This window comes from Asterias rubens, chromosome 13, assembly GCF_902459465.1.
Source record: "Asterias rubens chromosome 13, eAstRub1.3, whole genome shotgun sequence".
Taxonomy (NCBI): domain Eukaryota; kingdom Metazoa; phylum Echinodermata; class Asteroidea; order Forcipulatida; family Asteriidae; genus Asterias; species Asterias rubens.
Genome location: NC_047074.1, coordinates 13,804,045 through 13,819,207, shown reverse-complemented (window position 1 = coordinate 13,819,207; position 15,163 = coordinate 13,804,045). Strand labels below are relative to the sequence as shown.

The window sequence follows — 15,163 nt, the reverse complement described above, 5'->3', positions numbered from 1 at the left end:
CCGAATTCAGGCAGATTTTACCCATTTTAAATAGGCCTTTTATCGGTATATAGAAGTTTACATGCTTTCATTTGAGGTAGGCCTATTGCATGGAAACAATGGCGTCTATAAAGTGGTAGTTTTTAAAGACCAGTGCATTACTATCGGGGTCCAAACATTATCGCATGTCTAAAGCCATGAACAAACAATATTTAGCAGGTTTAGGCCTGTATGTATTTTGTGCATTAGTTTATGAATATGCAGCGATTGTGTGTGCGTTTCGTTCAAACCAGCAACAGCTATCAAAATTCAGAGAGAAAACAAAAAATTACGAAAAAACAAACAAACTTCGGCAAGAATCGGACTGTGCAACTATAGTGTGCCACATTTGAGAATGGAAGCAATAATCTGATTTATGTTTTTACAATATCAGTTACTAATTGTATGGGATTTGAGGCATTGCATGGTGAGGTACCAATGTATGATTTGGTTGACGGTATGACCATGTGTGGTGTATCTTTTCAGTACTTAAAAGTCTCCCGAATTCCGAAATCTATACCGAGCGGTAGTATAGAATATATATAGCAAGACAGTTCTCCAAAGAACAAAATCTACATGGCAATAGATACATACATCCTTGGTGTTCCGCAAACCAAATTGACAGCACGGAACACGACACACATTGTGGGGTTTCAATAAATTGGTTGTTCCAATATTTCTACCTCCCTGTTCCAATTCACTTCATGTTCCACAATGAGTTTACACAAGATCCAGAACGAACAGCAATAAAAACCTTTGATTTGTTTACCAATAGATAACAGACGTATACCCACAGACGACATAGCGGCAAGATGTTTAAAACATTTGCAACTCTGTTATTCACAACCCCACCAGCGCCGAAGTACACGGTTATTGCAACCAAAGAGGTAAGTGGAAAAAACCTGACTAGGCCTATACTAAATGTGACAACTTCAAAAAGCACTTACTCATCTTAAAGGCACTATACACTATTGGTTATTATTACCCAAAATAATTGTTAGCATAAAAACTTCCTTGTGAGCAATGGGGAGCTGTTGATAGTATACAACGGTGTGAGAAACGGCTTTATATCTAAAGCAACCTCACGATTAACGTGCGCGGCGCTCTACCAACTGAGCTATCAGCCCTATAGACCTTTTCGCAAATACCAATGCGCAAGCGCAGACTGTTGAATGAGGTGCATTGTGGGATATATATGGATCAAATTTGGATACCAGCTAGACCACAATGCACCTAATTCCAAGCTTTACGCGCGCGCCCCGGTATTTGCGAAAAGGTCTATTAGTGGTATCCCCATCTTAACATTTTGAAACTTGGTCACATGACTACTGCGTCACGCATCAAATAATGGTTAACAAAAACAAATTGTGATGGCGATGTCCGATTCAGTTGACTTACAATACATCAATTTATGCTTGTTTAAAAAAAAAACAAATTATTAGGGGTTTGAGGAGCGAGAATATGATGAGTCGCTCTGGGCAGTAACTGAGGCTACTGGAGAAACAATCAAGGCAGCTACCTCAGTGGGATTCCGGAAGCTCTTTAAGTACATCACAGGAGCAAATAAAGAAGGTATGAAATCCCATGGCTCTTTTCGAATCTACCGCCTCGGCTCCGGATTCGGCTCAGGTTAGCTTGGCCCCACGGTTGTTTTGACAATATTGCGCTGGCTTCTCGTACGCGCTCAGGGCTTCAGACGAGAGGACGGAGCCTGAAGCCGAATCCAAAACCCAAAGCGTGGTTTCGTAAAGGACCTATGAGTTCGGAGACTTGCCCCGTGTCTCCAACTCTCCAGGGCTCATACTAAAGCCGGTATTGAACAATAACTTTGCTAAACACTGTGAAAAGTATTGCTCAACAGAAACAGGTTAAATTTGTTTTACCCGCCAAGCGACTAAAACGGGAGACCACGCGCACGTGTTAGAGTTTCAATCGAGTGGCGTTGTCTCCGTTTCAGTTGTGGGGATCGCGGCTCACGCCACGAATACCTTGAAAAGGGGCTATGCTACAGTTCGCTTACGTCACAAGGATTGCTGGCTCTGAAACTGTAAAGTAAAATCTCCTCTTTTATGTTGTCATTTTATTCCTGAAGGTGTAACAGTAGCCATGACTGCTCCTGTGATGGTATTTCATGAACCTGGCGACGAGGAGGGAAACTGGACATCTCTCAAGAAAGATATCAAAGTCGGTTTTATGATCCCAGAAGAGGTCAGAGAAAAAGTCCCCACGCCCACGGACGACACTATAACCATGAGGAATACACATAAGAGCCGTGCTTACGTCAGGTACGTCAGTCTTATAAGCCCTCGTGATTGGCTTATTGTTGTTGGCAATGTACGCGTCATATTATACGTCATCAGTCTAAAGCCAACGTGATTGGTTGACTGTCGTTGGCCATGTTTACGTCATGTAAGTCATTAGTCTAAAGCCAACGTGATTGGTTGATTGTTATATTTGCTATTAGTCAATAGCCACTTTGGAAGTTGATTCCGCTAGTTTTACCCAATATCATTGGACGATTTTTGTTAGCAAGTTTTCAGTCGGCCCTAAACCAAAACTGGAGATTGTTGGCGGGCAAATAATTATTGTTTGAATATACTGGCTTTCCTAAGAGTCTTGCATCATTGGTTCCACCCAAATGCTCGTATATAAAACAGTAAATGTATGAATAACAATAACGAACTGTCGGCAACTCATAGGGGCTTACTCAAAATTGTAATCACATTTGCCTTTCTCTCTGAACAAATTACAACTAAACACATCTGTTTGGATACTTTTCTCCCCAGCAAATATGGTGGTTTTTCTAACGAAGAAGATGCTCTCGCGGAGATCGCCAAGCTTCGGTCTGCTCTGGAGAAAGAAAACTGCAAATACAAAGAGAAATTTTGTTATTATTGTGGATACGACAGTCCCGTCACTCTTTTTGGAAGACGAAACGAAATCTGGTTCATTAAAGAAACAGAAGTTTCCACCATTTGATGTTGTCTGTTTACCTTTTACACTTTTGCTTAACGGTCACTGAACACTCATTGGTAATTACTCAAAATAATTGTTAGCATGAAAGCTAACTTGGTAACGAGCATTGGAGAGCTGTTGATAGTAGCAACATATTGTGAGAAATGGCTCCCTCTGAAGTAATGTGGATTTTGAGAAAGATGTATTTTCTCAGGTAAATAATTAAAGACATCAGGTCTGAAGGCCTTTTTAGGCATCCGAAAGCACACAAATATTTGCAACAATGGTGTTTATTGTTACTATTATTCTCTTGCAACTTCGATCACCTATTGAAATAAATGTTCACAGTTTTCGTATTTTATGCATTATGTTGTGGGAAAGTCTCTGACAATTATCAAACGTGTCAAGTAGCCGATTTCACGAAACGACAGGATTAATCCTATCTCGAGTAACTCGTCCTAACTTAACTCGTCCTAACTAATAGTGGGTTCAATGCGTCCTAACGTTGTTACAAATAGTTATGTATACTAGCCCTTACTTAATAGGACTTTACTCCTAGGAGATATGAAAAGCGTTTGACTAGTCCTAAGTTAGGACGATAACTCGCCCTAACTCGAAACAAATATATATATAAAGACCATAGTCTTAACTCTTTGTGAAATCCACCCCGAAGTCATAAGATTAATCTCAAGTTTGGTAGAGTTTGGTGATATCGGCACCTGTGCCGATGATTATGAACTCTCTTCGGGGTTATCGTTTTAAGACATACACGTGGACAACTTTATTCCATAAATATTGTATCATATAAACAAATATTCTGTTTCAGGAAATAAAAAAGGCCATGTTGCGGTGAGGCATAAATACTTGCAATGGTTCATTACACAAAGTACACTTAAAAGCAGTGGACACTATTGGTAATTGTCAAAGACTAGCCTTCACAGTTGGTGTATCTCAACATATGCATAAAATAACAAACCGGTGAAAATTTGAGCTCAATCGGTCATCAAAGTTGCGAGATAATAATGAAAGAAGAAAACACCCTTGTCACACGAAGTTGTGTGCGTTTAGATGGTTGATTTCGAGACCTCAAGTTCTAAACTTGAGGTCTCGAAATCAAATTCATGGAAAATTACTTCTTTCTCCAAAACTATGGCACTTCAAAGGGAGCTGTTTCTCACAATGTTTAATACCACCAACCTCTCCCCATTACTTGTCACCAAGAAAGGTTTTATGCTAATAATTATTTTGAGTAATTACCAATAGTGTCCACTGCCTTTAATACAAATTCGTAGTCTACACAGTAATGCAAGTGTGGTGATTGTTTCATTTGTTGGTATTGGCACTAATTTTGTTTCCATTGTTGTGCTGTCTTAACACTCCAAACATAGATTTTCTATCATCTTTTGAAATGAAGTCAGAAATGGCCTAGTTTGCTTAGTACATGAAAAAAAAATATAAAAAAAATAAAATATTTCCATGAAGTTTTCTTTCGTCTTTGTAGTGGAAGTCAGAAATGAATAAAGTTTGCCTGTTACATAAAAAATGAACTTGGTTCCATTTATGCTTTCTGATACCTTCCACAAAACATAGTTTTCTTACATCTTTTTATAGATGATGTCAGAAATGAATAAAGTTTGCCTGTTACATAAAAAAAAATGAAATTGGTTCAATTTTTGTACTGTCTGATACCTTCCACAAAACATAGATTTTCTTTTGAATAGGTTATTGTGCATTCATGGTTCGCTGAATATAAGGGTATGGAGGAAGAACTCCATGGTTGTGGCGACGGCACAAACTGTCATCCTTATGAACTGAAAGCCTGATTTGTTATCCCAAGTATGGTTAGACCATAGTAAAGTTTGTCTCATGTAGCTATAGGGTCAAAACTTTGAGCCAGTATAACAATCTTTACAATAATTATACAGTTGTATACTACATGCATGTAGTGTTGGTTTGGCAGCAGTTTGAAATATCCGCTCATTCTATTCTTTTGAAATGAAGTCAGAAATTATGTTTTTTGCTTGTTGCTTAAAAACAAAATATATAACGCGAAGCTCATACCTGAATCGAATTTATACCAAGGTCTAAAGGTCAAAAAAGGCCATGCAGAAATTAATTATAGCTTCTCGGAAGGCCCAACCTACAAAAAACGAAGTCAAAGCTCAAAGGATTTAATTTGTGTATTTTTATGGAGGGCGTCTTCTCACGAAAAGTTTCATTTTCGATTTCAATTTCAATTTTCGGTTTCATTTTCTGTCCGAAGTAAACGCTTTATAGCACCAATTTTGAAAAATATTAGGCTAGTTGAGTTTGATCCGATATATAGTTAGGCTCCCTCTGAAGTAGCTCTTGTGAAAGAGGTAATTTCTAGCTCAATTAAAGCCATTGGACCCTTTCGGTTCAGAAAAAAAATCTCAGATTTCTCAGTTCTCAGATTTACAAATAACTTACAGGGTTTACAGAAGGCAATGGTGAAAGACTTCTATTGAAATATTATTCCATGAAATGCTTTACTTTTTGAGAAAACAGCAAAACAATATAAATTCTCGTTAACGAGAATTACGGATTTATTTTAAACACATGTCATGACACGGCGAAACGCGCGGAAACAAGGGTGGGTTTTTCCGTTGTTTTCTCCCGACTCCGATGACCGATTGAGCCTAAATTTTCACAGGTTTGTTATTTGATATAGAAGTTGTGGTACACAAAGTGTGGGCCTTGGACAACACTGCTTACCGAAAGGGTCTAATGGCTTTAATATGGTGGCCCTTTCACGACATTGCATACGTGTGCGCACACATTCGCGAATTGTTTCACGACATTGCATACGTGTGCGCACACGTATGCGATGTGCGATGTCCCTTCGGGGCCACCATATCCCACCCCCCCCCCCGTTAGTTATGTGGAATGGTCAAACAAAGCCCATGCTACAAAGGGCGATAGTCTGGGCTCTACAGGTAAAAACGGCACATTAAAACCTACACTACACCACTACGTTGGGGTTTCACGGTGTTGGCCTTGAATACCAGACAACATAACTAGAATGACGGGTTAAACCCGTGACAAACCCGTGACAGGTGAACACTGACACTGAAAACAGCTTTGTCATTTTGTGCAACGAACGAGTCTCCACGTGTTCAATTATTACCAATAAATACATGTAGAAGCTGAAGTTCGCAGAACTGACTCTTATCTAATCATATTTTATGCATTGAATGCATCTATCAGAACGTGTGCAATTCATGAGCATATAAGAACAGTTCGCAGAACTAAAACATTGCTGTTGTGACCACTTGGGCCCTGTAAAAGCAAAATGGCGACCGAGCTTTGCAATACACCTGTTGCATGTTTGCTGGTTTACAGTTGTCTGTTACTGGTCTCACTTCTTGGATGTTTATTTCTTGTGGCGGTGATGTATATTCATTATCAGCATCGTAGATTTGCTCATATTCCATCACCAAAGATGGACGGGTAAGTAACAGAAACATTCCCCAATCTGTTCATCAATGTTCATCTGATTTTAGCTCAATATTTATCAATAATAAATAGTTATGTACATGCATTTCCATCGGTACGGAATGCAATCTGCATTGGGACTGAGACGAGACACACAATGTCCGTTAAAGGAACACGTTGCCTTGGATCGGTCGAGTTGGTCTTTGAAAAGTGTTTGTAACTGTTTGTTAAAAAATGCATATGATTAGAAAGATGATTTAAAAGTGAAATACAATGATCCACACAAGTATCACTCGAAATTGCGTGGTTTTCCTTTACCTCGTCGACTAACACGGTTAACCATGTATATACGAGAGTCAAATTTTGGACTCCCATAAATGGCCAACCGTGTTAGTTCGTAAAGTAAAAGGAAAACCACGCAATTTCGTATTCTACTTTTAAATAAACTTTCTAACCGCAGCATTTTATAACGAGCAGTTACAAACACTTTTTAATGACCAACTCGACCGATCCAAGTCAACGTGCTTCTTTAAATACATCCCATAACCAATAGTGTCCAGTGCCTTATATAACCGTTTCGGCACAATAATAATTGTTCCACCGATAGCAACTATTTATGTAAATTGATGGCCTTTAGCTTTCGATCCAAACCGGAGCTTCTTCAGAGGCATAACACGTATACATTTATGTACACTTTGTATGAATATTTTTTAATTGTGGAATTTTTTGGTTCAGGTTTTTTGTTGGACATGCGGTAAGATTCCAAGAATACAAGAAACGTGATCAACCCATTGTGGAAGTGCTTCTTGACATGTGAGTATAATAAAATAATAATCAATATTGTATTTACAACTCTGATATATCTGTAGTTTATCATTATGGGATTGAAGAATTTGAGGCATTGCATGGCAAGGTATCAATTTGGGTTGCACTAACACCATGTGTGGATACCTACTTGCCAGGTAGGGAACTTGTTTGGCGCTAAATTCTATCCGCAGAGTAGATTTTCGGAATTTGGGAGACCTCTCAGTTCTGAAACTTGGCGGAAGGTAGAAAATCGGCCGGGACTATCTTTTAGCTTTATTTGATCGAGGGTGACTTCTCGCTACAAACTTCCCTACCGCGGAGTGAGTTCTTAATTTGTCTCAACGTTTCGACTAGCTTGCTCTAGTCATCTTCAGGAGACTGAAGAGTGGTGGGAGATATTATGGGACTTTAATAAACAACAATTGAAATCATTTAATTTTTAGGGCGAATGAATGCGGGCCGGTGTACGTGATGTTCATCTTTTGGTTGCATAGTGTGACGGTACTTCATCCTGATGGAGTCAAGGTAAAACATCAACCATAAAAAATCTTAGTTATAAATAAAAACATGTAAACCGAAACCCAAACTCTTAGGTTGGGATTCAGGGCCCAATTTCATAGAGCTGCTAAGCACAAAAATTTGCTTAGCATGAAATTTATTCCTTGATAAAAACAGGATTACCAACAAAATTTGCATTTGTTTCATATTTCTTGTTACTGGTATTCAGCTGTTGTTTGCTTATCCTGAAAATCACGTGAAAATTTGGTTTGTAATCTTGTTTTTATCAAGGAAGAAATTTCATGCTAAACAAATTTTTGTGCTTAGCAGCTCTATGAATTTGGGCCCTGCTTAGCTCCGTCTGTTTTAGACGTCGATCTTTTCATGTTAATAGGTCAGAATTTAGTTCGGCGCGACTCGAGAGCGATTGTCTGAAAAGGGTGTAAATCGGAACTAGCCCAAGTTGCGACATGGTACCAACGACGGCGTTAGCGATGACGACGAAGACAATGACAATGCTAAACGACACCAGGAGCGCGTTTTGGCGACCCTAACCAGAAACATGTTTGAGCTTTGGTCATTGGTCGAGCGTTTTCCCGTGTTCGGTTGAACCGCTGTTCCGACCAAACCGTAACCGACTTGTTGGCTCGGTTAGGCTTGGTTTTAAGATGGCGGACTCTAAAAACTATCGGAAAACGTACTGGAATTCTTTTAAAATGAAATACTTTAAAGCATAACAATTAAATAATGTTGATAAAATTACAAAGACTAAGTTCCATTCCTTGATAATAAAATGACGGCTATACATACATTTTCAAGAGATGTACTTACGTCATGAACTGTTTTCGCGAAGCTCTCTGAAATTGTTTCGGTCAGTGAATTTGACGTCAGAAACTTGTTTCTGGTCATGGTCGCCAAAACACGCTCCTGCCAAGAGTACGGGCCGATTTCACAAACATTTAAGATTGATCGTAACTGCAAATCAATCGTAGTTGCTAAGAAAAGTGTGATGTCACAATACAAATCACAATGGTGATACCTAAAATTTGTCTTGCGATGAGTTTTATTGCTTTGTGAAATCGACCCACATGGTATTACTTTACGTCATCGACCACCATCTTTGATGTAAAACAATGGAAAATTTACACGCGTGTACGCGCTGCGCACAACTCTCAGCCAATGACAGCCTTTTACGCGTGCAAGTTTCATCAAAGATGGTGGCCAATACGCCTCTCTTAATATGTATGCATGAGGTACGTCATGCTAAACTCAAAACGAGGCGATGGGCACAGCCACTGCAAGTGATGGGGGAAGTGCGCCCATAGCCTCATTTTGAGTAAGAATTATGACGTCATGCATAAGTATTAAGAGAGGCGTATGCAAGGGGCTTAGTCAAATTCTTGTTCCTTTGTTTTCACTAGGAGCTTCTCTCTTTCGACAGCCCACATAGGAAACCTTCAAGGACTTACAGTGCATTCAAGGAAGTATTCGGGGCTCGATTTCTTGGTGGTGGTTTAATATCACAAAGAGATCCAATTAAACATGGGAAGAGAAGAGCTATGTTCACGCCAATGTTCAAACAAAAGTAAGTATAGACTTGCCACCAGTCCCTTCCCATATGCCGCAGTAAAAAAAAAATTAAAAAAAAACACCAAACCCGAAGGGAAACGGACACAACTAAATTAGTCCTTGAAAACCTGTGACATAAGATAAGTCTCGAGAAGAGATTTGAATTTTGTGGTAAACGGAGAGTTCCAGATGCGTGGCGCGGCTGAAGAAAAAGACATGTCACCCAAGGTGTTTCGAGACTTGGGTTCATGAGGAGAAGCATGGAACTTGATCAAAGATTCCTTGATGGATCGGAGCGTAGAAATGAAGTAGTTATGAGATACAGTAGATGGAGAGCTTGGTAGACAATGAGCATCAGCTTGAAGATGTAATGAGCTTACAGTAGACTATAACGAGAATCAAATTACAATAATTGCAGATATTTGGTGACTTTGGTTGATCAGTTTAATGCCAGTGCAGATCTTCTTATTGAGAAACTCAGCCATAAAGCTGATGGGAAGACAGAGATCGCCATGTTGGATGAACTAGACCGAACAACACTCGACGTAATTGGCAAAGTAAGATTTTGTAACACACTCAAAATAAGAATCGCATATTTTGTTATGTAAAAACGATGGTGTTAACTTAATGATGCTTTGTTAATTAGTTTTACATTGTAATAGTTGAAAATACAGTGTTTATTGTGCCAATGGAGGTGACCTAACTCGCCTGCAAAGGCTACAAAACAGGGCTGCCAGAGACTGACTTGTCTCGTTGCTCGTGACCGTCCGAGCGCACCGTTGATACGTCGCCTTCATTGGCTACCATTTGGAGCCCACGTAAATTTCAAACTTCTTGTCATTGTCTACCTTTGTGTCAACTCTATGGCCTCTTCATATCTTCAATATTTAATTTCTTTCAACATTTCTTTCTATGGCACCCGCTCATCATTTGACACAACTAGTCTACACACCCCAAACTAAGTCGCGTACCGGAGATCGTGCCTTTTAAGCCGCCGATCCCCGGCTCTGGAATTTTCTTTCCTGTAACATCCAGGAAGCTTACACACTTCAGCTGTTCAAAAATAGACTCGAAATCCATTTATTTGTTTAATCAGGCCATGATGTTATTTACTTGTGTATCTGAGTCATTGCATTGTTCGTTTGTATCGTAATTTTGTTGTCAGCTTTTGTAAATATGATACTCAAACTTTCTTCACAAAGGGTGTGAGCTCGTATCTCTCAAGGTTGAACTCATAAAGCTTATGACTTAACATGATAATAGTATTTATTTCAACATTTGCCAACAGGTGGCTTTTGGGATGGATCTGAACTCGACTTTAGACGAGAATGCACCGTTCAACAAAGCAGTAGGACGGAGTTTGGACGGTTTGTCCGAAAATTTGTACTCGCCGCTAGAGAAGGTGGGCAATATATCAGTTTCCATAAAGTATGACTAGAAAAAAATCATTTATAAGTTCATCTGGATTGTTGATAATTATGAATTAAGAGGTTCGTTTCCAAAATCCCTAAACAATGTAGATGTTACTTACATTTTATTTTAAAGGGGTTAAAAGGTAACCCTGTTGTAGCCCTCGGGGTAGGTGACAACGGCCCCTAGACAAGAAGTTGATTGTAGCCCACACAGGCCTTGTGTGTCCGGCGACTTGCTTAAAAAGTTATAAAAATTGGGAATTGTTTTGTGTATATAGTTATGCATTTACATTTATGTTTTTTTTGTTTACCTTACCAAGTACAATATGTTACCAGCTGCCCGTAAGAGTCATCAAGAGGTTCGAGATGCCATCAACTTCCTCAGGGAGACGGGGAGGAGGTGCATCGAAGGTAAACTACAGAAACTACGAAACAATGAGGAGTTACATGATGATATCTTCACTCACATCTTGAGAGAAACTTATCAAAATGGAGCTGAAGAAATCGAAATGGAGGACCTTGTGGATGAGTTTGTCACTTTGTTCTTTGCCGGTGAGTCTTCATTATGTTGATCAATGGGGGGGGGGGGGGGACTTCGGAACGCAAGGTGGCAGCAAACTTAACAAGGCCCTTTTCGAAACCACGGCTTTGGCTCTAGATTCGCCTTAGGCATAGCTCGGCCCCTCGGTTGTTTTTGACAATGCCCGTGCTTTGCGTACGCGATCAAAGCTTCAGGCAAGAGGACGGAGCCTCAAGCCGAATCCAAAGCCGAAGCCATGGTTTCGAAAGGGCCCTAGTTTTATGAGCATGCAAACATTAACGAGAACAATGGATTTTACTTGGTAAGTATGCTGCCACCAAGCGTCTTAAAGTCCCCAATTGATGTATTAAATGAGTTATGGTCTATATTGGAATTGATTTTTTGTTGATTGATTGATTTATTTATTTAATGGATTGATTGAATCATTTATGAATATAATATTTTGGTATTTAATGTTTTAGGTCAGGAAACTACCTCCAATCTCCTCGGCTTCTGCTTGCTTGAACTTGGTAACCATCCGGAAGTTATGCACAGGTATAAAGCAATATTATTAAGGAATAGGTTTCATTAAAAGAGGGGCGAGACGTGATTTTGTGATTTCCACAAATCTTGCCGCTTATCTTTTTGAGAAAATTAGCTGTTGCAAACGTCTTAACAACTAAGAGGACTTATGGTATTAATTAAAAAAAAAATAGTTAATGGTCTGATGTTTCGACACGTTAGCAGAGTCTTTCTCAAAGGCTGAAAAATAGTCAGAAAGCACACAGACGCCCCCAAGAGGTAAACAATGAATAGGGAGTCAAAGGGGGTGGATTGAAAGCTTGAGGCTGGTTTGATCACAAGGAGATGAAAACACAAACGACAATAACTTTTATGAAGGGTGGAAAGAGGGAGAAAAAGTGATTAATTAGTTAATGAGGCAGATTAAAGAGGAGCGGATATCTGTGCAAAGACAAAGGGTTGAGTCCCTTCCTGGATGTTCAGACCACGGGGTTGAATGGTCTGGGCCCGATTTCATAGAGCTGCTTAGCATAAAAATTTGCTTAGCATGAAATTTCTTCCTTGATAAAACAGGATTAAGCAACCAAATTTCCACGTGATTTTCAGGATAAGCAAACAACAGCTGAGTACCAGCAACAAGCAATATGCAACACATGGAAATTTGGTTGGTAATCCTGTTTTTATCAAGGAAGAAATTTCATGCTAAGCAAATTTGTGTGCTTAGCAGCTCTATGAAATTGGGCCCTGATCTGAAGTCGCCTTATCCACAGTTTCTCCTTACTCAAAGGAACAGTCTCTTGGTTTTATGATTATGATTAATCTCTCAGAGTGAGAACTGAAGTAGATGCCGTAATGGGAGATAATGATCAGCTTAAGTCTTCTGATGTTGGCAAACTCGGGTACATGATGCAGGTTCGTTCAACTAATTTGAGAATTTTTTACGGTAATTCCCTTGATTAGTTCAATGTAAGGGATTGATGATATTGGTTTGCGGTAACACCATGCATTTATGTGTATCTGCTGCAGGCAGATTATTGTTCTTTTGAGAACTTTCTTCCTGTAGGCATCTTGTGATTCTACCGTGGATTAGATTTTCGGAATTCGAGAGACTTCTCAGTTCTGAAATGTCCTGCTTTTAATTACTGGGAAAGGAAGACAAAACATCGGCAGGGACTTTATTAACTTTAGTGGGTCGAGGGGACTTCTTGTTAAAAAGATTTGCCCCCAACTACCAGTTCTTCTGGGTCATCCAATGGCTTTGATTAAAGTATCATGACGTTATTTATAGAGATTGTTGTTTATATTTTTAGGTTTTGAAAGAAACTCTGAGGTTGTGGTCTCCAGTCAGCGGCACCTTACGTGAGCTCGCTCATGATATAGAGGTCAAAGGTTACAAGATACCAAAAGGAGCTGTAGTAGGGGTAATTAGTAGTCGATAATTGGTGGCTTGTATCTTTAAAGAGACCGAAAGAATTTTATTTTGGTTTATTTAATACTATTCAGGCTGGGATGAGGGCCACTTCTTAGGAAGAGAGGACATAAGAGGGCATTTCCGGGAGAGGGCACATCGGAAATAGGGCACTTCATGAACAGGGCACCTCGGGAACCTCGGGCACAGGGCATTTCAGGAGCAGGGAACCTTTGGGAAGAGGGCACATCGGGAAGAGGGCATCATCTTGGGAAGAGGGCACCTTGGGAAGAGGGCACCTTGGGAAGAGGGCACCTTGGGAAGAGGGCACCGTTTGGAAGAGGGCTCCTTTGGGAAGAGGGCATGCCCTGGGAAGAGGGCGCATCTGGAAGAGGGCATGCCCTGATGGGAAGATGGAACAACGGGGAAGAGGGCACCTCGGGAACAGGGCAACTCGGGAAGAAGGCACCTTTGGGAGGAGGGCGGCACTATTTGATTTACTAAAGCTGCTGTTTTTTGTCTTTGGTCTTAAAGGTGACCTCGCATATGGCGAAAATGGAAGAGTATTTTCCTGACCCGATGAAGTTTGATCCCGATCGCTTCATGGCTGGTGCAAACATGTAAGAGGAGTATATTTTGTTTAAAAGACGGTTTTGGATTACCTGTTTTAAATAAAGCACTTGGTAACGAGCAATGGGGAACTTGCTTTGTAACAAGCAACGGGCTGTTAATCATGTATACAACATTGCGAGTATAACGGCTCCCGCCGAAGAACGTAGTTTTTGAGAAAGAGGAAATATTAATTAACTGTGGGCCAAAAGCCTTTTATTATGCATCTGAAAGTACGGGAATTTGTGCAACAAGGTTTTTTCTTTTCTTTTTTCATTATCTTCTTGCAATTTTGATGACTAATTGAGCAAGAAGTATATGTGATGTAATTTATCTTTTTGTTTTCAGAATGGAGTACACGTATTTTCCTTTTTCGTCTGGAACGCGTTCCTGTATCGGTAAACAGTTTGCATTGGTGAGAAACTGATTCTGTAAACTATATGGTCATAATTTACAATAATATGGTATAATATTAATAATAGTGGCTTCAAAATAAAGCGCTCATATCCACCACTCAGTGACGCTCTAGGAATAATAGTAAGTATTTTCATGCAACGTGGGACTTGCGTTTGAATTATGAGACCTACCTCTAGCACCTTGTAATGGTTTACAACTGGGGCACAATATGCTGTCAATCAAACCAGGAACACCGGGCAAACCCCTTCTCTTTATGACAAGTGCAATGTATAGGTCATTTACGTGCGTTAAACAACACACGGGACCAACGGCTTTACGTCCTATCCGAAGGACGCAGCATCATAGTTAAGTGTATTTAAGGACACATGTGTCACGTCTGGGACTCTGACCCACACTCTACAGAAACATCATAGTTTTAGTCTGTTGCTCTTAACACCCACATATTATTGTGTCCTTTGTGTTCAAAATCACATATGTTCATAATGGGTTCAACTACACATCTCAATAATGAGAATTTAATTTTTATTTTATTTAATTTTTTAATTTTTTACTTTTTATAGATTGAGGCTCGTGTACTGCTCGCTAGACTGCTCCACAAGTTCACCTTTGACCTTGTACCTGGACAGGGATATGGCATCTTAGATCAAGTCACTTTGAAACCAAAAGGAAGATGTAGAAATTATCTCAGTCTAGTAGAGTAAAAGCCCGTAGCTAGACCTTATCAATGTTCAAATTTGATATTATAGACACAGTCACGTATAAGTGCATTTAGGCTCAAATTGGCCTATGGCTATGTTGAAGTTCCCACGAGTTGGTTTATAAAAAGCGTTTATAACCGTTTGTTATAAAATGCAATTGTTGGAAAGATGTTATAAAAGTAGAATACAATATGATCCACACAAATTTGCCTCGAAATTGCGTGATTTTCTTTTACTTTGCGAACTAACACGGTCGGCCATTTTATGGGAGTCA

At 39.7% G+C, this 15,163-nt stretch overlaps 2 protein-coding genes across 2 annotated transcripts; both read left to right on the top strand.

Annotated features, from left to right (window-relative positions):
- Positions 1 to 826: 826 nt before the first annotated feature.
- On the top strand, positions 827 to 3,290 carry LOC117298231 (heme-binding protein 1-like). The gene is made up of 4 exons (XM_033781364.1): positions 827 to 905; positions 1,461 to 1,590; positions 2,111 to 2,303; positions 2,805 to 3,290. The coding sequence occupies exons 1-4, from the start codon at positions 831 to 833 to the stop codon at positions 2,995 to 2,997; spliced, it is 591 nt and encodes a 196-aa protein (XP_033637255.1). The 5' UTR covers positions 827 to 830; the 3' UTR covers positions 2,998 to 3,290.
- Positions 3,291 to 5,967: 2,677 nt separating this feature from the next.
- LOC117298510 (cholesterol 24-hydroxylase-like) lies at positions 5,968 to 15,074 on the top strand. Its single transcript, XM_033781804.1, has 13 exons — positions 5,968 to 6,444; positions 7,165 to 7,242; positions 7,680 to 7,761; positions 9,156 to 9,319; positions 9,722 to 9,860; positions 10,592 to 10,705; positions 11,036 to 11,267; positions 11,718 to 11,790; positions 12,585 to 12,669; positions 13,068 to 13,178; positions 13,700 to 13,785; positions 14,123 to 14,189; positions 14,752 to 15,074. The coding sequence occupies exons 1-13, from the start codon at positions 6,287 to 6,289 to the stop codon at positions 14,890 to 14,892; spliced, it is 1,530 nt and encodes a 509-aa protein (XP_033637695.1). The 5' UTR covers positions 5,968 to 6,286; the 3' UTR covers positions 14,893 to 15,074.
- Positions 15,075 to 15,163: the final 89 nt, after the last annotated feature.